At 43.9% G+C, this 27,076-nt stretch overlaps 1 protein-coding gene across 2 annotated transcripts in view; it reads left to right on the top strand.

The window, feature by feature from the left end:
* The first annotated feature begins 8,248 nt into the window (after nt 1–8,248).
* Nucleotides 8,249–27,076, top strand: part of Hcfc2 (host cell factor C2) — a 30,494-nt gene continuing 11,666 nt past the window's right edge. The window contains exons 1-10 of one of the 2 annotated variants that reach the window (XM_038314938.1): nt 8,249–8,421; nt 9,848–9,996; nt 11,299–11,459; nt 14,656–14,864; nt 15,565–15,649; nt 17,373–17,479; nt 17,577–17,765; nt 21,455–21,622; nt 22,132–22,184; nt 26,629–26,803. In XM_038314938.1, the coding sequence (XP_038170866.1) occupies nt 8,259–8,421; nt 9,848–9,996; nt 11,299–11,459; nt 14,656–14,864; nt 15,565–15,649; nt 17,373–17,479; nt 17,577–17,765; nt 21,455–21,622; nt 22,132–22,184; nt 26,629–26,803 (1,459 nt within the window). In that variant the 5' untranslated portion in view covers nt 8,249–8,258. The remainder of the gene's footprint in view (nt 8,422–9,847; nt 9,997–11,298; nt 11,460–14,655; nt 14,865–15,564; nt 15,650–17,372; nt 17,480–17,576; nt 17,766–21,454; nt 21,623–22,131; nt 22,185–26,628; nt 26,804–27,076) is intronic. The other variant, XM_038314940.1, reaches the window with a different exon arrangement.

Below are 27,076 nucleotides of genomic sequence, written 5' to 3'. Positions count from 1 at the left end.
GAAATCAGTATTGTTGGTGCTTTCAAATCATATTTAAATGGAAATTTGATGATATTTAGTTAATTTAATAATAGTTTATTAAATAGTTTACTAAATGGAGAGATGGCTCAGCGGTTAAGAACACCGTGGGCTCTTCCAAAGGTCCTGCGTTCAATTCCCAGCAACCACTTGGTGGCTCACAACCCTCTGTAATGAGATCTGGTGCCCTCTTGAGGAAGAGACCTGGTCTGTGGTCCTCATCAACTTAGACCATGAAACCCAATATAGAAAAGTTTAACAGAACCACCATATATGGCTGTCCATGCATGCTTCAGTATTGCCAGGGCATAAATTTCATTCAAATTCCATGATGACCTGATAGTACACAGACATAAACTATGTACTGATTAATATAATAAACTATGTACTGATTTCCTAGTCAAATTTACACATCGCCATTTATGCTGTGCATTAGATTCCTAGAATATGATCACCTTACGGCTGTAAGTTTGTACTCTCCGACAGACATCTTCCTGTGTTTTCTACCTTCTCGGTCCCATTGTTCTATTCTCAGTTTCTTTAACTTTGACATTTTTAGTTTCTCTATGTAAGCTGTTTGTTTGTTTACTTGTTTTCTTCGAGACAGAGTTTCTATGTGTAGCTCTGACTGTCCTAAAATTCACTTTGAAGACCAGGCTGGCCTTGAACTCACAGAGATCCACCTCCCTCTGCCTCCTGAGTGCTGCAATTAAAGGTGTGTGCCACTATCACCTGGCTATAAGTTTTTATAGTATTTGTCTTTCTTAGTCTGGTTTATTTCACTTAAATTGTTTAGGTTCATCCATGTTGCTGCAAATGTTAGGATCTTTTTTTTTTATGGCTGTCATGGTCTATTATACATGTGTACCATGATCTCTGTGTCCTGCCATCCATTACTGGACACTTAGATTGTCTCTGTAGCTCATCTATTGTGTGTGCAGTCTTCTAATGAGTACAGGAACACATTTATCTCTTCATGGTCTTCCAGTGAGAACGGGGACACGCCTGTCTCTTCATGGGAGCGGTGAGGTAGAAGAGTGCTTACCTAACAGATGTGAGGCATTCAGTCCAGAACCAGAACCAAAACCAAAACAGGCATTTCACTGAGATACTGATTTCTTTTTCTTTTTTCTTTCTTTCTTTCTTTTTCTTTCTCTCTCTCTCTCTCTCTCTTTCTTTTGGATGTAAACCCAGAAGTGGGGTGGCTGGATCGTAGTGTAATTTTATTTTCAAAATTTTAAATCTTACTATTTACTTAATATGTGTGCGTGCACATGCGCACACACGTGCATGCATGCTCACGCATCCTCTATTGCAAATGTAGACATCAGTTGTAACTCATGGGAGGGCTCAGTTCTCTCCTTCTACACTGTGAGTTCCGGGGACCAAACTGTCATTAGGCCTAGCATCAGGCCCTTTTACCTACTGAGGCGTCTTACCAAGCCTCCGTTTTTAACTTTTTTTTTAAAGAAGCATCCATACTATTTTCTATAGTGCTTGTACCAATTTTATTATTGATACTGAATAAAGAAACCCTAAGGTATGAAATAGGAAAAGAATTATACCAGTAAGCTATTTGTAACTCTCTACGAATGTGCTGGCTGCTTTGCCCTGTGATTTATTTCTTCTGGTGGAAACGCCATGATGCTACAGCCTCTGCGGTGTGCTGCAGCTAAGGGAGGCATTTCCGTGGAAGTCTACGGTCTGGAGCTTCCTAGAAAGCTCCTGCTTTTCTGGCAAAGGACCATTTGGAGCCCTGCCCTTTCTTCCTGTCTGCAATCCAGCCAGCCTCGATGCTGGAAGTGGGGCAGTGACTTTTCTTGTCCAGGGATCAAAGGCCCGCGGGTGCTGCTGCAGATGGCCACCCACACTGGGCTCACAGATTACCGTTGAGCAGGTCGGCATCCTGACGGGACACAGATGGCTCGCTGCAATCTAGGAACAGCAGAGATGTGTAAAAAGGACTGTCTGCTCCACGCCGTGGTGCAGATCTTTAGTCCCAGCACTCAGGAGGCAGAGGCAGGCTGATCTCTGTGAGTTCAAGGACAGCCCACTCTACAAAATGAGTTCCAGGGTAGCCAGGGCTACGCGGAGAGACCTCCCTCCCCATCTCAAAAGAAATAAGTAAATAAAAATGAATGAATTAACTAAAAAGGACACTGTTTGAAAGTGTAGTTAGGGTTAGGGACATAAAATTAAGAGAGAGCATAGCACCCTGGGGTTGGCAGCAACCGGGAGCCACTGTCACCTGTACCTCTAGGCCATAGGCTCCAGCTCCTGTATTTCAGTTTTTTAAAGATTTATTTATGTATCATGTACAGTGTTCTGCCTACATGTATTCCTGCACGCCAAAAGAGAGTACCAGATCTCACTATAGATGGTTGTGAGCCACTATGTGGTTGCTGAGAGCGGAACTCAGGACCTCTGGAAGAGCAGTCAGTGTTCTTAATCTCTGAGCCATCTCTCCAGCTTGGTTTTTCTTTTTTAAACTAAATTTAAAAAAAACTATCATAGGGCTGGAGTATTGTGGGATACTTTACTCTTTTGGCTTTTTTGAGGGGCCCACGACCCGGTTCCCAAGCAAAACACACGGAGGCTTATTCTTACTTATGAACGCCCGGCCTTAGCGTGGCTGGTTTCTTTCCAGCTTTTCTTATGTTGTATTATCCCGACTACCTTTTGCCTGTGGGCTTTTATCTTTCTCTATTTCTGTATAGCTTATTTTACTTCCTTCTCCGTGACTGACTGGGTGGCCAGGTGGCCGGGTGACTGGGTTGCTGGCCCCTATGTTCTCCTCTCCTTCTCTCTTGTTGCTGCTCCTCGTTCTCCTTCTATCTATTCTATCTGCCTGCCAGCCCTGCCTAGACTTGCTCCTGCCTCACTATTGGGCATCCAGTTATTTATTAGGACCATCAGGTGTCTTAGACAGGCAAAAGACCACCGATTTACAGAGTTAAACAAATGCAGTGTAAACAAAAGTCACACACCTTGAAATAATATTCGTGGTTAGAGCACTTCTTGCTCTAACAGAGTTTGATACTCAGCACCCTCATTGGCAGCTCACAACTACTTAGAGCACCAGTTCCCAGAGATCTGTTGCTCTTTCCTGGCCTCTGAGGGTACCTGCAACACACACATGCACATAAATACATGCATGTGCGTGCACACACACACACACACACACACACACACAGACGGGCTCCAAAGCTACAGAGAAACCCTTGTCTCAAAAAAACCAAACAAACAAAAAAGAAAATAACAATCATTGTAATAAATAAGCTATATAATCCAGTTACATTATAGTCTATATCATTTAGGTATGCTCATGTATTCTCTATGATATCATACCATAATCCTATCATACCTCACACCATTTACTTAATGATGCCTTTTTCTCAGGACATAGGCTCATGGCTAAACATGATAATATCTGCCCTTCATGTTATTGTTTTTTAAACAGTTTATTTTTATTTTATGTGCACTGGTGTTATGCCTTCATATATGTCTGTGTGAGGAAGCCGGATCCCCTGGAACTGGAGTTCCAGACAGTTGTGAGCTGCCATGTGGTTGCTGGGAATTGAACCTGGGTCCTCAGGAAGAGCAGTCAGTGCTCTTACCCACTGAGCCATCTCCCCAGCCCCTTGTGTGCACGTTTAACTTGTGGTCCTATTAATCATTAAACTATGTATCTGGGCCATTATTCTTTTAGTGGAAAGTCAGATATTTATCATTTCTTCTTGCCAACCAGATTGGCCTTTGCTGAGTCATTTTAAAAACATCTTAGTTGATATCTGTTCATTATTTTTGACAGTTTCATGCCTGTATATGTTTTGACAATGACTGTGTCCCCTCTACCTTCTTGTCTTCTTTCCCTCTCCTCCTGGACCCTTCCTTCTTCCCAGCTAGTCAGTCCCTATTCTGTTTTTAGATCTCACGAGTGTGTCCCACTGAATTTAATTAGGGTTCCTTATGAATACCAGCAGGAGGGTTTTATAACTCACCGAAGCTGTGGTTACACCTCTTAAGACCTGCAGTGGACCTACCAATGCCTTCACGAACAGCGGGGCAGAGGATGAAGCCCACCCCTCCCTGAGGAGCTGTGGGCAGTTAGTGGGTGCGATAATATCTCCCACAGCCAATAAAGGGAGGGAGGATTTCATAGTAGTCAATGAATCACTGCACCGGGTCAAGCTGGTGGATTTGTTGTTGTTTTTGGTGGTGGTTTCTCTGCCTTTGTTTCTCATGTCTGGTCCTCAAGATCACACACAGGAGGTGGAATGATGTTAGAAGCTCAATCTCTCTTGCTTGGTGGACCTCAGTTGTGGGTTTTTCCTCTTGGCAGCTTGAGCTTCAAGGCTCTGGGCTCTTTCCCGCTACCCGCTGAGGAGGCAACAATGGCTTCTGCACCCACGCCTTGGCCCTGGTTCCTTGCCTCTCACGTGCTGCAACTGGCTTTCTCCCTCAGTTCTTTAGTCAAAGCCTCTGCTCTGGTAACTGGGTGAGATCCCCCATGGCCTGGAGCTCAGCCTTGCGCTTCCTTCTCCAGGTCTTGGCTACAGCGCTGAGACCATGTTGGAGCCTATGAGCTGGAAACAGACTTCTCAGCTGCTCTCTGTGTCCCTCATCTTGAGAACAGTGCTTGTACCTGTGAAGACTCTGTTCTTGAGCCCACCTGCTAGCAGTCCCCAGATCATAAACTCCTCAGCTGGGACCTTACAGATTACACTCAGCTATCTGCCACCCTTGGGCTCTAGTCTCTTGCTGTACAAGGACTCTTCAATGCTCTGTAGCTAAGGAATAGGATTAGAAACAATGGTAATATAATAAAGATGATGGTAGGAATTATAATATGACTGATTGACGACTGTGTGCCAGGCATTGCCTAAGTACAGCACATGTTCTTGTTCTCATGGCAACAGTTGGAAAGAGTAATAGAGTGTCTGTGTTCTCTGCCCCTCCTCACTTGTTCCTCCCGCTTCTCCTCCACCGAAAGGGTTTTACACTAGGCCAATAACAACCTCCTAATGCGCAAATCCGACAGACGGTTCCTCCTCCTCCTGAACTCAGCACGGCTTCTGAAGGAAATGGAACACCAATAGACAGGGAGGTCAAAAGGGAACGTGGTGATGGCTGATATTTAAGAGAAGCCACAGGCGAAGGAAGGTTCATAAAGGTGGAAGTGGTTTTCAAAGCCAAACCGATAGAGCAAGTCCCCAGCTCCCTTTTGCCGTCTGCTATAACCTTTAAATGCTGTCTTCCTGAGGGCATCGTCACTAAGACTCCTCCTCTGCCCTCTCTAAGCTTTTCCTCCTAAACGGTGCCTACACTGGTATCCTGCTCGGCTGACGCCTTGGTTCCAGAATTCTATACTCCAGAACTGTGAGGCAATTCGGACAGTTCTACTGTTTTGTTTGTTTGTTTGTTTCTCTGTGTAGCTCTGGCTGTCCTAGAACTCGCTCTATAGACCAGGCTGGCCTCAAACTCAGAACTCAGAGATCTGCCTGCCTCTACCTCCTGAGTATGAAGGTTAAAGGTGTGTACCACCATCGCCTTTTATTCTTTTTAAAAATTTTATTTTGTGAGTATGGGTGTTTTGCCTGGAAGTTCGTCTGTGAATACTTTGATGTGGCAGGCCTGAGAAACAGACTCTCTCCCAGTTAACACTGGGTTTGCAACTTTTAATCCCCCCTTAGTCTTTTTGTCAAAGAATAAAAACAACAGCAACAACAAGGTATCATATAAGCACTGAAGTCTCAGAAAAAATACAATTCCTTAAACACTTAGTGTTCAAGGAAAACTTACTTTTTTTACCTTGTAGTGATATTTTGTTTTGTTTTAAATCTTACTAATAAAGCTTGCCTTGACTATCAGAGTGCAGAGCTAAGCCACTAGTTAGCCATAGATGCCAGACGATGGTGGGGCACACCTTTAATCCCAGCATTTGGGAGACAGAAGCGGACAGATCTCTGTGAGTTTGAGGCCACCCTGAGCTATACGAGATTGAAGCTGTCTAAAAGAGGAACAGAGTTCACACAAAGATGATCCCAGAATTTGGGATCATACACCTTTAACCCCAGCACTGCGGAGATGGAGACAGAAGTGATAAGGTTGGGCAGAGAGGAAAATAAGGGAGAAGGAGACAGGAGCTCAGTGCAGTCTGAGCATGCAGTCTGAGCATGCAGTCTGAGCATGCAGTCTGAGGATTTGTAGAGATAGGTTCACCCCTTTGGTCTGAGCATTGGTAGAGTTAAGAACTCTGTAGTGACTGCCTGCTCTGCTTCTCTGGTCCTTCAGCTTTCACCCCCTAATATCTGACTGTGTTTTTATTATTAAGAACAATTAGAATCCATGTGTTTTGTTCCAGTCCCCTCACGTTTAAGAGTTACATGACAAATAAAAACATAAACACTCATTGCATCTTTTATATTTTCTCAGACATCTTCCTCTAGTTTCTGTATTCCTTGGGGGTCATTTTATAAAACTGGCTTAAAGAATAATTAATTCATGACAGGCTGTCTCAGAGAAATACAGGCAAAGCATGTAGGTCCTGAGTTCAATCCACAACATGAGAGAGGGAGGGAGGGAGAGAAGGGGCACAACAAAGCATGACTGTAATGTGTAGAAATGAAAATGACAGTAAGCTTTAATGAAAAGTGAAATTCTCTAAGTTAGGTAAGCTATTCTTAATGTTCTGAGCACGTAGTACTTGATAGTCTCAGTTCTAATTGGTCCCCCACAGAGTACAGTTTATGACTTTTCTTGTGTATTGTACAGGTGAGGCCCAGTCCCAGGATTGTTCATCTGCAGCCTGTTATGGCTGCACTACTGTTAAGGCAGGCCTCTTCAGGTGGATGAGAACTAAGAGAGGCACACTTAGCTTTGCGGGAGGTGAGGGGTGTGTGAGGCAGCTTGGATGAGAGAAACAGAACTGTAAGAGGTAAGGGAACAGGTGTTCCCTACAGTACCATCTTGATAAGCTGAGCTAGAGATTTCAATTGCTTTAAGTGGTTTACTCATTACAGAGAAACCCCCGACTCAAAAACAAACAAACAAACAAACAAATAAATAAAAAGTGTTTTACTCTTTACTTTGTGATTTCCGTATTGAACTGAACTGCAAGGCATTTAGGGTGTAAGGGCTGTAGACGTCCACTGTCAAAGGCAATACGTTTAGTGGTTAAGGCTGGAAGCCATGAAAATGGAAACGGAAGCCTGTTGAGTCCTGCCTCGGGTCCTTTCCTGTGTGTACCAGAGCAAGTTTCTGCAGGCATAAGCCTCATTTTCCCCCAACCTCAACAGGGAAATACCTAGCTTCCTGAACAGTCGGAAAGATCCTGAGTTACTACAGAGAAAGTAATTTAGGATGGACAACCTGTCAGCTGTTAGCTAGCAGCGCAGAGGTGACCCGCTGTGATGTTAATCTTGTCAGCCTGATACTATCTAGATTTACCTGAGGGCCTAGCCTGTGGGCAGGCCTAGGTGGGATTATCTAGATTGGGTTAATTAGGGTGGCGATAAACACCAGGGGAACCGTTCCCTGGACTAAATAATGAGAAAGGCAGCTGGGTCCCAGCATCAGTGGCTCTCGGCAGATGAAACGTGACCAGCCACCTCCTGCCAAGCCTCCTCGCTACGTCGGGCTTCTCTGTGGGTCAAAACGAATCCTTTTTCCTTCCACCGTTTCATTTTTTTTTGGTCGGGGTAGTTAATCACAGCAATAAGACACCTGCTTCCGTTTGATAAACGGAGCCAGATCACCTTTGAGGCTAACTGTTGCTATCTAGACCAGACAGCTCCCAATCTGATCAGAGATGGAGCCCGGGGCCATTCGCCCCTGCAGCCTGTGAGACCACAGCTTTGCCCCAGGCCCTCCCCGAGCCCCGGCACTTGGGACCTCCGTGACAGCCGTCTAGAGGGCGCGACACGCCCACGCGGAAGATGCTCAGAGTGGACTTGGAGGACAAGGCGGTCCCTCCTCCGCGGAGACCCCGCGGGAAAGCCACGGCAGAGGAGGGGCAGGCAGGGCCGGTGCACGGGAGGGGCTCCCCATCCCGGCGGCGCCCCAAGGGCCAGCCACGTCGCCGCGGGCTGGGGTAGGCGGGGCCCGCGGGGTGGGCGGGGCCCGCGGGTCACGTGCCGGGCCTCCCGCGCGCACCGCTGGAGGCGGTGCCCGGCCTCCCCGCGAGCCGTGGGGCCCGTGGCGCGCGGGGCATTGTGGGCCGAGGGGCGGGGGTTGGGAAGATGGCGGCTCCCAGCCTCCTCAACTGGAGGCGGGTTTCCTCCTTCACCGGGCCGGTGCCCCGCGCCCGGCACGGACACCGAGCCGTAGCCATCCGGGAGCTGATGATCATCTTCGGCGGGGGCAACGAGGGCATCGCGGACGAGCTGCACGTCTACAACACCGGTAGGCGGCGGCTCGGCGACCCCGCCTCGGGGACGGCGGCAGCGGCGGCGGAGCTGGGGGAGGGGAGGCGCGGCGGACTCGGGGCTGACAGCTGTCACCGCCGGGGTCGCGGCTCCCTCGGCCGGTTGGGGCAGGCGGTCGGTGGGGAGAGCTCGTCCGGCTGGCTGGATGGCTGGGTGGGCGGCAGCCCGAGCTGGCAGCGTGCCGGAGGGAGGCTCGGTTTCCCCGGGCTCGCCGGCCGACATGGAGACACCCCGGCCCATCCGTGCCCGCGGACCCGAGAGTGGGACGGCGGGTTCCACAGTCTGGGCTTCTCCCCCGTCCCGCCACCCAGGGCTGGTCACTTCGGGGGACCGAGATCCCGGCCACTGTCAAACACAGAAGGCACCCCGAGCCGGGCCTCGGCGGTCTTTGCCTTCCCCGCTCTCCTTCGGGAGAGGATTGAGGGGCGGGGAGGTCTTCGGTCCTCGGTATCTGGCGGAAGCCGGCGAGACTTTTTCTAAACTGGCAGGGAAGGGATTTGCGGTTGATGGGTGTCTGTGCTTGGCTGGGCTGGACTGGTCCTCGCCAAAGAGGACGGTCTCAGCTGAGGCACCGCTACAGAGCGTGAAGTGTCGCTGGTCAGGGCGACAAGCCTTTACCACCATGCAGGGTAGAAATTTATTTTTCCCACTAGTAAGTAGTCTAGCAATCATCGGAAACTAGTAAGTAACCATACCGAGTTTGGGGTCGATCTAGTTCCCAACCACATAACTTTTCTTTGATGAAACAACTTGAATACAGTAGTCCTCTAAAGGCCAAATTCGGTAGGAGAAATTTTGTTACTTTTGGTCCTCTTTGCTACCACCCCTAATACTCCAGCATCAAAAGTTTATGAAGTATTTGGTTTGGTATACTGTAAATACCATGGACTTAGAAGTTACACCTGTTTAGACTCTTGCTTTGCTAGTTGTTCAGAATCAGTATTAAAAGTTACCAAGCCTTTCTAAATCTGAGGTTTTCCATGTCTGTAATGGCGAGGACACCTATCAGGATTTTTCTAGGCGCCGAGTGATGCAAATCAGGGCTTTCAACAGAAACATTAGTGACATTTTGGCACAGGTGAGTTTTGGCCGTAGAGACCACCTCGTATAGTATAATATGCTTGCTGGCATCCTCAGGCTCAGCTCACGGCTTGGTAGCAGCCCCTCCTTTCCGAAAGTCGTGACAACTAAATATGATTGTGGACATTGCAAAGTCGGTACCCTCTGGGGAGCAAAAGAATCCCCTTTGAAGGCTACTGGAATATAGGCTAAGGATAGGTATGTATGTATATATACGCGTATATTTTGATTAGATGTATATATTCTTGATGATCTAATTATGAAATTAATGGAATGTTAGCTATTGTTTGTTATAATTGACTTTAATATTTTTTGGTAACTAGTTACAAATCAGTGGTTCCTACCAGCTGTCAGAGGAGACATCCCTCCAGGCTGCGCAGCCCATGGATTTGTCTGTGATGGCACTAGAATACTAGTGTTTGGGGGCATGGTTGAATATGGAAGATACAGCAATGAGCTATATGAGCTACAAGTAAGTGTGTTTGACATTTGTTATCTCAGTCTGAAGTGCCTAATGAAATTGTCAGAAGTTTTAAAAAGAGATTACAAAATGTTTTATTAGCATGGGTACAGTAACAGATGCTCCACACTTTGTAGCTTCCAAGATGATGTTTCCACTTCACTGTGTCTGGTGACATTTACAGCTTAAAGATCCCTGACCTTTAGCAGTGCCTGTACTGCCACAGGCATAGGCTTCTGTGTGTGAGTGCAGTGGTCCTTTAGCCTACAACACCGGCACCCTCGGATTGCTGAACAGACTGCTGGGTCCTGCCTCTGGTGTTTGCCGGGACCTGGGCATTTGCGTGTCTAACCCAGAGCATGCTGTGAAAGCATGTGCCTCGGTATGAGAGGCATGGCTTCCTTTAGCAGCAGCAGTGACCCCACCCACACAGTCATGCCGAGAGGCCACGGCTTCATATGGCCTTCCAGATTTGATTTGCTTGTTAAACCGGAGCTTGTTCTTGGCGACTCTTCTTGATAGGTTCCAAGGGCCCTGATTAGGAGGGTGTCTGCCACTGGCAGATGTGATTTGGTTGTACGTATTTCCAAGCAAACCACTATTTCAAATAGAGAAGATTCAGAGCTTGATTTGTTAAATGAACTTTGTTTTAAAATTATTTCATGAACTTTGATTTGCTATTAAAGGTTAAATATTTAGCATGCATAGATTACCTAATATATAAAAGTTAGATTTCATGAATTACATCTTATCTTAAAGTTCTGTATGTAGATACTTATTCTTTTTTCACTTGGAAGAATTTATTATTATTATAAACTTAGTGTATCATTATGGAAACGTGTGTGTATAGAAGATTCATTTGAATGTCCGTACACACACACACACACACACACACACACACACTGCTTGCTCTGTGACACAAATTTCACATAACCTGGGCTGCCCTTAAAACTCACTTGGTAGCCAAGGATAGCTTTCACCTCCTGGTCCTCTTGCCTCACAGATTCTGGGGTTACCACAGCCAGCCTTCCCAGGATAAACCTGTTAATTTCAGAAGTTAGCCAGTACTCTGGGCATAGTGTTGCATGACTTTTTTCTAGCACTTGGAAGGCAGAGGCATGCACGTCTCTTAGAGTTTTAGGCCAGCCTAGAAGTGTCATGAAACTCACTGTGTGTAGAGAGTTCATAATGAGACCGAGTCTCAGTGTTACCACGTTTGTCCTTCATCCCCAGAGGCGTTCACGGGTGGCTTACTGTTGATAGCACTAACATAGACACGCTGCCTGCTTTCATATGGATGTCTTCTCTTGTTAGGCAAGTCGTTGGCTATGGAGAAAAGTGAAACCCCAGCCTCCTCCTTCCGGTTTACCTCCTTGTCCTCGTCTCGGACATAGTTTCTCTTTATATGGTAACAAATGCTATCTGTTTGGTGGTCTGGCAAATGAGAGTGAAGATTCCAATAACAATGTCCCCAGGTATGCTTTTGATGATTTAGGTTAAAATATTTTATCTTTAGTTCTTCTACAAGGCTTAAGGTTATGTTTTCATATTGAAAACTGACAATAAACACATACGTACGTATTTGTGTGTTTTTCAGTCCCTTGAGAATATGTTTTCAAACTGTCTTTTCTAATCAGAAATCATCTTAAATTGATACTTGTGCAATTGCTTATGCCAGTATATTTGTATGTCTTGCACAGCCCCAAACAATAACGTGGTTATTTTAAATGTGTTTTCTCTGAAAACTTGGTGTGTAGTATGGCTATTAAGTAAAAGCCGTTGTCCTCATGCTTCATGCAGTCTATGAAGGTGTACTGCATGAGCAAGACTGTTTTCCTTTTCCCAGAGAATGAATCACTGTCTCTTTCCTTTTGTACGTTTCTATAGATGTCTTGCTTTTTATTTTTCTAATACTTACTTGTTTGTTTGTTTGTTTGTTTGTTTATTTCAAAATAGGGTTTCCCTGTGTAGACCAGGCTGGCCTGGAACTCGGAGATCCACTTGCCTCTGTATCCCTGGGTGCTGGGATTAAAGGCATGTGCTGCCACGCCAGGCATAAGGGTTTGTTTGTGTGTTTAATTATGTGTCTATGTGGGTGTTCGTGTGTTAGATATGTGCTTGTGTGTGTGGGTGTTCAGTGAGGCCAGAAGTGTCGGCTCTCCTTGGAGCCGGGGTTCCAGGCAGTTGTGGGCCAGCTGCAGTGGGTGCTGGCACTGAACTCATGCTCTTTGAAAGAGTAGGATGTGCTCTTGATTACTGAGCCATTTCTCCAGTCCCTAAACTTTGAAAGTTTATGTTCTAAACTGTTTTGTTTTTTTTTTCTCTCTCATACTTGAGTAGAAAGTTAGTAGGAAATTGAATTAGTTGTTATAAAAGTCATTTTGGAATTGGGAGCTAGCTCAGCAGGTTAAGCTCTTGCCATCAAGTGTGAGGACCTTGGGTGTGGATCTCTAGAGCCCACATGAAGATGAAGTGTGTGCAGTGGCCAGCATGAACTCCCAGCTGACAGGAGGCAGAAACAGAAACCTTCTGGGGAAGACTAGACAAAACAAAGGCAAACTAGACAAACAAGTTCCAGGTTCAGGGACAGACCGCCTCAGTTACAAAAGGTTGAATGATTGAGAAAACCACCTGATGTCATCCCCTTGCTTACATGTGCACACGTATGTGCACACATGCATCATACCACGTGTACATGGATTTACAAAGAAACAAAAGTCATTTCATTAAAAAAATCTTTTTAAGAAAAGAAGCTGTTTAGGACAAGTTCATTAATGGTTTCTAAATTAAAGACACTGTCTAGGACTTTGCTGTGACATTACAAACAAACCCTCATGCCTAGTGTGGCAGCACATGTTCTTAATCCCAGCACCCAAGGATACAGTGTGCTGAATATTGCAAAGCAGTGCTTATTCCAGATAACAGTGTCTTTAAGGTGTTTGCCAAAATGCTGTTCATAAGAATCATTGGTTAGCCGGGCGGTGGTGGCGCACGCCTTTAATCCCAGCACTTGGGAGGCAGAGGCAGGCGGATCTCTGTGAGTTCGAGGCCAGCCTGGTCTACAAGAGCTAGTTCCAGGCCAGGCTCTAAAAAAAAAAGCTGCAGAGAAACCCTGTCTCGAAAAACCCAAAAAATAAAAAGAATCATTGGTTATCTAGTGTGATGATGGAGGGTCATCTGTCTATGTGTTACTTTCATTGGTTAATAAAGTAACTGCCTTGGCCCTTTAATAGGACAGAAAATTAGGTAGGCGGAGTAGACAGAACAGAATGCTGGGAGGAAAAAGGCAATGAGGCAGTCCCCATGACTCTCCTCTCTGAGACAGAAGCAGGTTAGGATCTTTCCTGGTAAGCCACCACCTCGTGGTACTACACAGATTACTAAATATGAGTTAAAGCAAGATGTGAGAATTAGCCAATAAGAGGCTGAAACGAATGGGCCAGGCAGTGTTTAAATGAATACAGTTTGTGTGTTGTTATTTCGGGTGTAAACTAGCCGGGAGCTGGGTGGTGGGACGCAGCCCGCTGCTCCTTCTACACTAGTGCTGTGTAGTAAACTAATGATGCAAAATTACTTTTATTGTGCTCAAAAACTCTGTAAGTAAGGAAATCACATGGCACAAAGTGATGGCTGGACTCTTCAGTGGGAGAGCTTGAGCGGTTATCCCCACATCTGGGAGTCAGCTGAGGCGGCTGAAGGACGGAGTCAGTGGGGCTCTCACCTCATATGCTTGTGGATGGCTTTCGAGACCGGATCTCGTATGGCCCTAGCAGACTTTGGACTAAGTAGCCAAGAGTAACTGAGCTTCTGATCATCCTGTTGTACTGAGCACTGAGATTATAGGGACGTGCCGCCATGTTTGGTATATACATTGCTAAAGACTGAAACTTGGGCTTCCTGCATGCTGGGTAGGCATTCTACCAGCTGAGCTGCGTACCCAGAACATGGAGTGGCCTTTCAGTGTGTGGTTGAGAGTTCCACAAGCAGAATTATAGTAAGAATCTAATATGTGTGTGTGTGTGAGAGAGAGAATATGGCCTTTCACAAGCCAGCCGTGGCACCTTGTTCAGAGCATCACAGACCAGACTAAAATACCGGGGAGAGGAACCTCATGTCCTGACAGGCTGTGTTCTAAGACTGTCACCGTTGTATTGACAGATGTTTTCCATCTTCACCCTGGACACAGTAGAGTGATAAATCTGTGTGAAATGAATGTCTGGAAGTTCTGCTTGCTTTAGTGCCCTTGTGATTTTTTTTTTACAATAAGCATATGATGGACATTTTTTCTTCTTGAGAATGTTTGTGTGTGTCTTCTGTGTGTTTGCGTGGGTTTCTTGCCCAGTGTGCTGCAGATGCCCACAGAGGACAGTAGAGGGCATCAGGTCCTCTGTAACTGAGTTCCAGGTGCTTGTAGCCACTAGCCTTCAGCACTAAGAACCCACTTTAGTCCTCTGCCGGAGCAGTAAGCTCTTTTAGCTGCTCTCAGGCCCCCTTTTTCTTTTCTTCTTTTTTGACATAGGATGTCTGGTTCATACTGACCTGGAATTCATGGTCCTTCTGCTGAGATTACAGACACATGCCACTGTGTGACCAATATATATTTATGAATTGAAATAAAAAGCAAAACATATATATCATCTGAATGTTTTCATTTCTTCTGTGCTGTCTTAGGTATTTAAATGACTTCTATGAGTTGGAACTACAGCATGGTTCTGGTGTCGTGGGCTGGAGCATTCCAGCCACGAAAGGCACTATACCTTCTCCAAGAGAATCCCACACTGCTGTTGTATATTGTAAAAAAGACTCCGGGAGTCCTAAGATGTATGTGTTTGGTGGAATGTGTGGTGCTCGCCTGGATGACCTATGGCAGCTTGATTTAGGTAATCTTAATTTGATTCAGGAATTTCTTAGGATTGGTAAAGGAAAAATTTAAATTTTTATTTGTTTTTGTAAATATTTATTATAGTCAGCATTTACAGTCTCAGGAACAGCTGAGACATGATCAGTCACTTTGAACAATTGAATGCTCAATTTATGGTAGTAAATTTTCTGTGTTTCCTTTAGCACCACCATAGATCCTGGTTGTCTAGAATGGTCCACATACATGCCTACGGTCCTCTGTAATTGTTAGTGGGACCGTCTTTCACCCTGAGAGGTATCTGGTTGGGTTACTAATTTCTGTGGTTGTCCTCCCTGTCTATGGGAAGTGTGACTTTCACAGAATTGCTAACCGGTGGGAGACCTGAGGGCAGCTCTCTGAAAGTGAATAATTGAAAATGTGCTTCTCATTTTTGACTGTCTTATAAATTTATTTAATATGGTTAAATCAAAAGTATTATTTGTCATTTAAAATTAGTGATACTTTAAGCACAGCTCTTCAGTAGAAATGTTAAATTCAATGTGAGTAGATTTCTGATTGGATGTGCTTGTGGTCTGGGAATGTTTAAGATGAATTCAGATAACTGATTTGAAACGTTTTTGCTTTTTTTGGTAAGTACTTTTTTTATTTTTTAAGTGTGTAAATTGAGGTGATTTGCTATTATTAGATCAAGTTCCTGATTTTCTTATTTTTATTTCTAGATACTATGTCATGGTCAAAACCAGAAACTAAGGGGACAGTGCCACTTCCACGGAGCCTTCATACAGCCAGTGTTATAGGAAACAAGTATGGCTTCCTTTTCTTGTTTGCCTTTGGCTTTATTTTTACCAGCTTGAAAGACTGATACAGAGAGAAGTAAAGATGGTCCTTCCTTAGAAGTAGATTAGCAGACTAATAATACCTTGTTGTGCTGATCACAGCTACAGTAATTTGTCCGTGGGAGCTGGAACACCTGTACCTCGACTTCTTTCAGTACTGTCTGGGTTACCTATCTAGCTTCTTCTCTGTGCCTTTCCTGGTATGGGACGACCTAAGTGTCAGCAGGTGTTGCCAAGCTACTTTGTTCTCTCTGGTTAGATTCCCAGCGTCTGCACGGGGCTCACATCCCTCAGAAACTCCAGTCCCAGGGAATCGGAGACACCAGGCATACATATGGTGTATATGCACATATGCAGACAAAACACGCATAGAAACGAAATAAAATGTTTTTTAAAAAATTTCAGAAAAGATGTTTGCCGCTCTAATTGGTGGTGTGGGCCTAGGAGAGCAGGGCCTGAAAGTCTCATACAATAGCCAACTTTATTTGGAGCATTGGACAGTTTACACTCTGAGGTTAAAAAGAGTCACATGAGTAAGGTGTTCAGTCAGAAGGACACATGTGGCAAAACCATGTTTTTCCATAGAGGCATATGAATAACAGGAGCTGGAATTAAACGCCTATCTGCTACACCTGGGAGGAGCATGAAAACACACTCCAAGAACAATTCTGTATTTGAACAAACTGAGGTCACCAGACTCTGGTCTTGTTTTTGTGGAGTTTTTCCACAAGCACTCAGAATTCTCACACTGCTCCATTCTCGGACAGTGTTCCGGCAAGGACCTCAGACTGCTGGGGAAAGTTTAAGGTGGTCTGCTCTGTTTTTAACAGTGCTGGAGTTGGAACCGCGCACTTAACACATCTCAGTGTCCTACCAACACTCAGAACTGCATCACCAAACCTTTTTCCTTTGAAGACCAAGTCTCACTAAGTTGCCCAGGCAGACCTCAAAGTTGTGATCTTCCTGCTTCAGCCTCCCTGGGAAGCTGGACTTGTAAGCCTGCTCCACCATGCTTGTTCCCGCACAGCTGGGGCTCCAGGCGTTCATAGCCAGAGCAGGCTTAAATTATCATGTTTAAGTAACGGCAGTGACCCAAAGTTAAGTGAAATTTCATCTTTTTTGATCACTGTCTTAGTTACTTTTCTGTTGATATGTTGAAAATACCCTAACAAAAGCAATTTAGGAAGGAAGGGCTAATTGGGCTTACAGTTGCAGGTGAAAGCCCAGCGTTTGGGAGACCTCTGTGCATGTGCAGTCAGAAAGCAGAGATGGATGGGTGCCCGCGCTCTTCCTCAGCATATTATATAGTTGAGACAGTGTTCACTTACCCTTCCTCGACAGAGTGTTGTTTTGGTTCAGTTCTGCTTTATAGAGTTGTCGGGTTTATTGTTGTTGAGACAGGCTCTTGTTCCATTCCCCAGTGTGGCCTTACACTCATGAGCTCCGAGCATCCTCTTTCCTAGCTTCCCAAGTCCTGCGGCTTCAGATGTGTACCACCCTTGCTTACAATGGTAAGCTCTTTTATGAAAGACCATTTGTTCATTTTGTCTGTACAGTGCTCCCTTTACAATGTAGAAGGTGAGGAGTTCTGAAGCTTTTAAGCCTGCAAATAAGCTCATTCTTCTGTTTCCTATCCAGACAGTAAAATTGATGCACTTATTTTAAGTTCTTGGTTCTCTTCTGTCACGCAGGATGTACATTTTTGGTGGATGGGTTCCCCACAAGGGGGAGAATCCTGAGAATTCACCTAATGATTGCGAGTGGAGATGTACGAGCTCATTTTCTTACCTGAATCTAGGTGAGTCTTGAGACACTCCCGTTGATGTAATAAAGTAATGTTTGCTCTTTGTTGCTTAAGAGTAATAACTGAGTCATGGAAATTTCTCTCTTTTTAGATACAGCAGAGTGGACCACTCTAGTGTCAGATTCTCAGGAAGACAAAAAAAATTCAAGGCCAAGACCACGCGCCGGACACTGCGCCGTTGCGGTGGGCACTCGGCTGTACTTCTGGAGCGGAAGAGACGGCTACAGAAAGGCCCTCAACAGCCAGGTGTGCTGCAAGGACCTCTGGTATCTCGATACTGGTGCGTAAGGGTGCGCGGAGGAGTTCTTCATATAGACACTCGGCATCTGCCTTTAAATACTGAAAAGGAATCCTTACAATTAGAAATCACTGGGAGGAATATGTAACGCTCCCCACTTGGAAGGAGGATTTTCCTTCCTCTCGAGTGTAGGATGGATTTAAAGATTCCTTTCCAGGGCACGGAAGGAGAAAACTGTTCTTTTCTAACAAGCAGACCTCACAAGCTCATCTAGAAGTGATCATTGTTATCAGTAGTGCTAAATTCTATTCATATCATTTACACCCTGATAAATATGTGCTGAGAGCTGGGAAGTGGTGGTGACACCTTTAATTCCAGTACTCAAGAGGCAGAGGCAGACGAATCTCTGAGTTTGAGGCCAGGCTGGCCTACAAGAGCTAGTTCCAGGACAGCCAGGGCTACACAGAAAAGCCCTGTATCTAACCCTCTCCCCTCCCCCAAAAAATATGGCAAGAAACACTCCACCCCTGTGGTACTTTCCTACAAATCTGTAACCCCAATATAATGGTGCAGAAGTACCAGACAGCCTCAGATAAAAGGGCATTTTAGATCATTTGCTAATAGTTACAGCAGAAGTTTTAAAGTGGGGACCTGCAGTAGGTCTCACCAGGTTCTCACACATGCTGTCCAGTCTGACAGCATGAACATTTAAATGCTATATTCTGAAGGTCTCTGCAAGATTGGAAGAATACCTAACTAACCGAAATATATCTTTATATATCTAGAAAACCTAACTAACATGACTGCAATTTTGACCATTATAGATGACTCTCTATTGACCTATATTTTTAATTATACATTAAATGAACTACACAAACACAATACCTTAATCAAGATCAGAAATACATATACATATAACAAAATCGACCTTAAATTTGTACCAATAAACCAAATCTATACCAGTGTAAATTATTTATATCTATATCATATCCACCTTTAAATGTAAAAGAATATTTATGAACAATATTTAAGAATATGGGTGTAATTAAATCACTGTTTAGCTTTAGCTTCTTTTTTTTTTTTTTTTTTTTTTTTTTTTTGGTTTTTCGAGACAGGGTTTCCCTGTAGTTTCTAGAGCCTGTCCTGGAACTAGCTCTTGTAGACCAGGCTGGCCTCGAACTCAGAGATCCGCCTGCTTCTGCCTCCCGAGTGCTGGGATTAAAGGCGTGCGCCACCACCGCCTGGCTAGCTTTAGCTTCTTATTGGCTAAGTTTTAATTTAATTTAATCCATTTCTATTAATTTGTGTATTGCCACGTGCCAGTGACTTACTGGGTAAAATTTCCAGCATCTGTCTCTGGTGGATCTATGGCATCTCTCTGACTCTGTTTTCTTCCTCCCAGAATTCAGCTCTGTCTTCTCCACCTACCTAAGTTCTGCCCTATCAGGCCAAAGCAGTTTCTGTATTCATTAGCCACTACAAGCAACACACAGAGGGGACTCCCACACCAAGGACAGGCTCCAAAGCTAGGAAAAAGTACGGATGCCTGTGACTGGAATTGTCTTCCTTATCTTTTCTAGGTTTCCGTTTTGAGGTTTTTTTTTTTTTTTTTTTTTTTTTTTTTAACATGACCTTTTCCCTTCCCCCTGCCTCTAGAAGCATTTGGAATTTTTTTCCCTGTTCCTGAAATTTAAAATTTTTATGATGCTGGTGGTTTGTTTCTGTTCATTTAGACAGAGTCTTCCAAACTAGCCTATGAGGCCTCAAATGCACAGCCCTCCTGCCTTAGGTATGCACCACCATCCACTCCTTGCTTGCTTCTTTGTCCTTTTCTTTTTAAAGGAAATTTTGTTTTGATTTTTAAAAATGATTTGTAGGAATATGTGTCTGAATTTTAGTGTGTGCAGGGGGCATGGGAGCTGCAGACGGTTGCGACTCACCTGACCCATGTGCTGGGACAGAAGCTCGGGCTCTCTGGGGAAACACCGGTGCTGCAGCCTCTCTTAAGCCCCAATACCTGGTTTTCATCACTGTGATGAGTACTCAGGGGCCCCTCAGTCTGGAAACTCGTGGTCTTTAGTGTGTTAGAGTTTATTTCAGGATTTAGATTTTTAAAAGTTCTCTCCATGTCCTCCACTTTAATATCTGGTCTACTTCCTGGACTTTCCCAAATGTTTGCTTTAATTCAGCTATGGGCTGCCATCCTTTGAGGGATATAAACTGCTTGGGTTGCTGAAGGGGTGGTGGGGGACTTTACATGAGAATTGTTGAAGGAATAGGCCTCACTGTCTCCTGACTCACTTTGAAGCATGGAGGTAAGCCTAGGGAAAATACACTAACAAAGAGTACTGCTGTATTTCCACAAAACCAGTTTAGGGAATAGGCTTGGACTGGCTGTGGCATCTTGGCCATATGTTGTTATCATCAGTAAAAAGATACATTTGAGGTTGAAGTGATGGCTCAGCAGATAAGAGCACAGGCTACTCTTCCAGAGGACCAGAGTTAATTCCCAGCATCCAACCATCTGTCACTCCAGGTCCAGGGGATCCAACACTTTCTCCTGGTCTCTGTGTGCCAGGCATGCACACGACACACAGATACACATGAAGGCAAGACACCTATATATAGAGAGTAATGATTAAGATACTTTAATGAGATATTTAAAAAATGAAGTAGATATTGGACTTGCACTGGACAGCTGAGAAATCACAAAGATGAATTTTCTTAACTAACTGTCCAAAGCTAGGGACATACTTCCTCTCAGTTGTGAAGCTTGCTGACATCCTTCGTATACACGGAAGACTGGACCAGCAATATTGTCATCAGATACAACATCAGATACTTTTTTTTTTTTTTTTTTTTTTTTTTTTTTTTTTTTTTTTTTTTTTTTTTGGTTTTTCGAGACAGGGTTTCTCTGTGGCTTTTTTTTAGAGCCTGTCCTGGAACTAGCTCTTGTAGACCAGGCTGGTCTCGAACTCACAGAGATCCGCCTGCCTCTGCCTCCCGAGTGCTGGGATTAAAGGCGTGCGCCACCATTGCCCGGCTTGTTTTTGTTTTTTGAGGCAGGGTTTCTCTGTGTAGCCCTGGCTGGCCTGGAACTCACTCTGAAACCCAGACTGACCTCAAACTCAGATTCACCTGCCTCTGCCTCTCAAGTATTGAGTTTAAAGGCGTGTGCCACCGCCACCTGGCTATAATTTCAAATCTTAGAAGATCTGTTACTTGTTGTGGAAATATTAGCAATATTTTTTTATGTTACTGACATTTTATACCAAGGATATGTGTTTTGGGTAGTACTAATTTTGTTAAAGGGTAAAAAATTCATGTTCCAAAATATATCCAAGTCATCTTTGCTAAGAGCAGTATTTCTAGCATGTATGCTGTTGGTTAAAAATCAGTTTTTTAAATTAAAAAATTAAAATTCATGAAGGTAAAACACAAAGCAATAATTGTATAACACCCAGTCTCACCCCTCAGCCTTTTAGACATGATTAGGTGTATTCAGGGGAGATTTTCGGCCTTCTAATTCTAATGACGTAAGTAGTTTGGTATTGAGTTGTTTTATTTGTAGAAGAAATTGAATAAAATCAGAGCTTCAAACTACTTTGGTTTGTATGTCTTCAAGTATCTTCAGCAAACAGGTGTTTTCAAGCTCCTGCCCACCAAAACTGTTGGCAGACTGTGGTTCCAATTGAAACTAAAGGCTCTATCTATATAATGTTTTTCCTTAGAGAAACCGCCAGCACCATCCCAAGTCCAGCTGATCAAAGCTACTACCAACTCTTTCCACGTCAAGTGGGACGAAGTGCCGACAGTCGAGGGCTATCTCTTGCAGTTGAATACTGACTTGCCGTACCAAGCTGCATCACCTGATTCTTCAGCAGCACCAAATATGCTAGGTAAAATAAGTGTCATGCTTAAAGAATGCACGTCTGCTTGTGTGCTTTCTAAAAACATACTGTGAAAGCCCCATGATGATGCTTGGTTCAGGAAACTGCATGAGTTTTAAGATGCCCTGGCACATGGCTGGCAAACCAGCTTGCCTGAGCATGAGCTCTGAAGCCTGCGGCTCTCTCACTCTGTCATAGCGGAGCTCAGAAAGGTCAGCGTGCTTGCCTGCAGCTCATTCTGTGGACTTAGAATCTTCAGTCTTGAGTTCCAGACATGTTTTCAGTTAGCTTCAGAAATACTTCACTGGTTTCCAGAAGTGTTTTTAACTGAACAGGCCCCTGGAAAGCAACAAAATTTGTTACAGTCTTCAGCAACTATTAAGTAACTATTAAGAAAGCAGATACACTTGGATAAAGATGGTATTTTAATCTTTAATGTGTAAATGTAAAACTATTGACAACGTAGTTTATGGATGCCAATGAAGAGCATATCAGTGTGAACTTTCTCATTCCTACAGGAGTCAGGATGGACCCTCAGAGACAAGGCAGTAATAGCATCCTTCAGAACAGTGTAAGTGGAAGCTCCTGTGCTGACAGTGAATACTCGTGGGCTAGCCAGCTTGTGCCGAGGGTTTTTGCATATTCTCTGGATAAGGGTCATTACTCCTTGCTCCATTTGAGAATCAGCTCTGAACTGTCACAGGCCTGGGGATGAGGCTCAGTGTTAGAGTGCTTGGTGGCAAACACAAGACCCTGGATTCTGTCTCTAGCACCACAAAAATAAAAGGAGAAAAGCCATTCTATGATAGAAGCCTGAATTGAAATCCGTGTTGAAGAGACACCTAGTTTCACTGCCTATAGCGCTGGATGCTGTTCTATTTGGGTTGATCCTTATGAGCCAGGTGTGGTGGTGTGTAACATGAGGCCTGCTTGTTGGGGTTTCTGTCCTGCCCAGTTCCCACAGCCGTTTAGCCCCAAAGAAAATCACACAGAAGTCTCCGTAAGTAATAAACTGATTGGCTCATTAGCTCAGGCTTCTTATTAACTCTTGTAATTTATATTAACCCATTATTCTAGTGTATGTTAGCCACATAGCTCAGTACCTTTTTCAGCGGGGTAGGCCACATCTTCCTTCTTCCATGTCTGGGAGGAACTTCCTTCTTCCCAGAATACTCTTGTTTTCATTGCCCCGCCTCTACTTCCTGTCTGGTTGTCCTGACTATACTTCTGCCTGGCTACTGGCCAATCAGTGTTTATTTAAAACATAATTGACAGAATACAGAATTGTCCACACCAGCTGTGTATCTGCAATCCCAGAGCTTGAGAGGTTGAGCCAGGTCGAGGCCAGCCTCAACCATACTGTTGAGCTAGCCTCAACTACACAAAACCCTGTCTCAACCAAAGCAAAGTATTTTAAGTTTATATTGTGATATTCTTAGATGTCATATATATATATATATATATATTGTGAATCTATAAAATATAATTTAAGTATATTTATATATTTTATTTACCAAAGACTATATCAGTAGCTAAGCTGAACAACTTGTGTAAAGTTACTTGTTCCTTAGGAGGTGGTCATGGTAAGTATTTGTGGACGTTAATGGCTCAACTTATTAAAATTCATTATTTTCATCTGGGAAACTGCTGTTGCTATCAGTGGATCCTTTCCATGGAAAGGGATGAGGTATAGTCCTGTTTTGAGCGTGACTGAGGACAAAGAATGTGAGAAAATATTGTGGTTATCGAGGAAGGAGATATTACAAGTTGTGCTCATACTTTGTGAGTAGCCTATTTTAGAAAATAAACTACATTTACATTATAATATACATGTGCCATGAGTATTGTATGTGATGTGTGTGTATATACATCATAAGCTGAATGGTATTGCATGCATGGCTTGTGATAAGACAATGGTGCCTGCCTTGCCCTCCCTGTTCTTGGATCGTGCTAAAAACAACTCCTTTAAACAATTCTCGCTTTCTTTTGGTATCTAACTATGCACGCTTGAATGAAATCCTAGCTGGGTGTGGTAGCCAGCCTGTAATCCCAGCATTCAGTAAGCAGAGGCAGGTGGATCTCTGTGAGTTTGAGGCCAGCCTGGTCTACAGAGTGAGTTCCAGGACAGCCAGAGCTACATAGTGAGACTCAAAAAATAAAAGAACAACAACAATAAATAAAATTCTTATTTTGCTAAGCTTTTACTTTCTCGCTTTTGATTGCGTATCTTCAATAAAAAGATAAGGAAGCTTGGAGTGGTGGTAAGTGCTTGAAATCCCAGAACTAGGAAGCAGGGACAGGAGGATTCTTGCCGGCTAGCCAGCCAAGCCTCCTTGGCAGACTCTAGGCCAGTGGAGGACTCTTATCTCAAAAAACAAGGTGATAGCATGCCTGAAGAACTGCAGCTGAGGTGTCCTCTGGTCTCCACACATGTGTGCCTATATTTTCACACACGGACATACATATACAGAAAAGCTAATGGAAGATGAAAATTTGATGACGTCCCTCTCCACATTTTCCACTTCTCTCCAGCCTTGAAGTATTTTTAGTGGAGTTCAGTTTGAACTTGATGTCCGTGTTAGGATGACGAAGTATCTGTAGATGAGCCGTGCAGTGCCCATTAGTGCTGTCCGTCACATACAGCTCTGCTTTTCCTGCTGTTATCTGCCTCCCTTTTTAGTTTTCTTTTTTCCTTTCCTGTAATTAATTCAGTAATCAAATCCCACCATCTAAAGCAATTTCTTTTCCTCTTTTTTTTTTTTTTTTTTTTTTTTTCCCGAAGCCCTTCTTCATCCTCTGGTCCAGGGTCTCTTAAGCTTTTTCAAATCACAATCTTTTTTTTTTTTTTTTTTTTTTTTTTTTCCAAGAAAATTTTGTACAATCCAATGTGGAAGTATTTAAAATAATTATAGGAATAAAATATTTGCTAGTAATAATTCATAGAGAAGTATATTGTGTGTGTATGCAAGTGTACATTTGTATGATCACGTAGAAGGCCGAGGTTAACACGAGGAATCCCCCCTCAATCGCCCTGCACCGTATATTTAAGACGGCATCCACCTGAACCTAGGTGTTGTAAATCCAGCTGGACTGGCCGGCCAGAAAGGCCCAGGCTCCCTCCTGTCCCCACTCCTCAGCACTGGGATCACAGGCATGCCCCACCGCAGTGCAGCCTTTCACACGGATTTTTATTTGGGTACTGGGTCCTCTATTTGTGCTGAAAGTGTTTTATCAACTGAGTCGCCTCCCCGGCCTGAGAAATTGCTGTAAAGTAACGATGTGGTTTATATGCAGTTTTACTGTTACTAAAGATAAAGCAAGTTTGCATACTGATTAGGTGGTTGTGCTTTGTTAACTGAAGGATTTAGAACATCTTCAATGTTTTTGAAAACTGATGACTATTTTGATTTTATTATTATAAATGCTGAGAATGGCTCTTCACACAGATAATATAGACAAAGTGGCAGAAATATGTTTAGGTCCATTCCATACATTGTGGAAATTCCTTGTGAGCTAAAATAAAATTCATGTAATGGTTTTTGTAAAATTTAAGTCAGTAACTCAACAACAATTTAAAAAGAAATCAAATATCTTGAGGACAGCAAGATGGCTCAGGGAGTGTAAAAATACACACACACACACACACATACATACAAAAACACACACACTCACAAGTAAAACAACAGCAACACTGGAGTATTTAAAGATAAATGATGATGATGTCCTGATAACCTGGACCGCCATAAAGTTTAAATGTGTCCATTATAGTATATCTAGGGAGGCAAGTTAAAATGTCGCTAATACAGTCCCTGTCTCTCCCTTCTTCCATCCTCCCCTTTCTCTTTCCTCTCCTCTTCCCTGGACCCCATCTTCTCTGCCCCAGCTTCCCATGTAGCCAGAATTACAATCCCAGATCACCAGGTTCAACATTAGGAAGGTTTCTGATCAAATGTTTAATAGTAAATAATACTGACATACAGCATTGTTGAATCTTTATATGTAAAACTCAGTCATACAGAATAATTCATTTGCTGAAATTTTTAGGAATCATCAGATCTTTCAGCTATGTGTCTAAAGTGTCTAAAATCTTTTTTAAGGATTGAATAGGGGTTGCTAACAAAATGGTTCAGTGAGTCAAGAACTTGCTATGCGTGTCTGACCACCAGAGCTCAATCCCTGGACCTACATAGCATAGAACACTGACTCCATAAAGCTGCCCTCTGACCACACATGTGTATCATGGCACGTGTGCACCCTCACACACTATACACACTGTCAATTAGCAGATCATTAATGCAGGGTGATGGAGGAGCACACCTTTAATTCCAGCACTCGGGAGGCAGAAGCAGGTGGATCTCTGTGAGTTCCCGGACAGCCAGGACTGTTACACAGAGAAACCCTGTCTCCAAAAACAAAAAATTGTTAATAAAAATGCTAAACTGAGTGGTGTTCATGACCTCACCTGTGCCACATAAATATTTGCTTGTAATACTAGCCTCCATTTGAAAATGGTAAACTAAAAATATAATCTTTGGAACAAGGAGATTAAGTAAAAAAAAAAATCTTAAAACTACTAGGTTAAAGAGTGATTATAAAAATTAGGGATGTGGGCCGGGGGGTGGTGGCGCACGCCTTTAATCCCAGCACTCGGGAGGCACAGGCAGGCCTGGTCTACAAGAGCGAGTTCCAGGACAGGCTCCAAAGCTACAGAGAAACCCTGTCTCGAAAAAGAAATTAGGGATATAGTTATATATATTAAATATTTTGCATTTTGGTGAGTTTTTGTTTCTGTTGTTGTTTTGAGAATCTTATTTCCTAGCCTAGGCTAGCCTATATCACTGGAGCCTTCTGCCCCATCTCTCAAATTACCTGGGATTACAGGTGTGTACCACTACTCCCTGTTGGTGAATTTACTTCTCCAAATGTACTTGAAATTATTTTGCTTGTTTTTTTAAATATTGACTTATATTTTATTGAATATTACTTGCTATGATGAACTATTTTATTTCTTGTAGGTTAGTGATACAGTAAACAGTGCAAAAACTGAGCACACAGCCATGAAGGGGACCTCACTGAAAAGCAAACCAGACTTCAGAGCAGCCGACTCTAATGCTGGCTTGCATTCGCCTTTGGCGCCTAATGCTCCTCATAGCAACAGCTGTGTGACAGATGTGCTCTGGAAGAGTGAAGGTACAAGGTCACCTTTCCATAAAGCCCGACCTTTAGAGCCCTGGGAGGGCTGGAGAGTCCCTGAGAAAGCAGACACTGGGCCTCGCCGTGTAGTTGTGACTGGCCTGGAACTAACAGACCATCTGCCTCTGCCTCTAAGTGCTGGACTAAAGGCCGGGGCTTACACGACGTGGTTATTCACGTTCTTCACAGTCAGGGAATTGTTGTGGACATTGATTTTGGTCAGTGTGGTCAGTGTGGCTGTCCTTGTGCCTGTTCTGTCACTTTGTAGCT

This window comes from Arvicola amphibius, chromosome 17, assembly GCF_903992535.2.
Source record: "Arvicola amphibius chromosome 17, mArvAmp1.2, whole genome shotgun sequence".
In the NCBI taxonomy this organism is placed as follows: domain Eukaryota; kingdom Metazoa; phylum Chordata; class Mammalia; order Rodentia; family Cricetidae; genus Arvicola; species Arvicola amphibius.
Note: the sequence above shows the minus strand (reverse complement) of the source record. Positions and strands in the feature narration are given on the sequence as shown.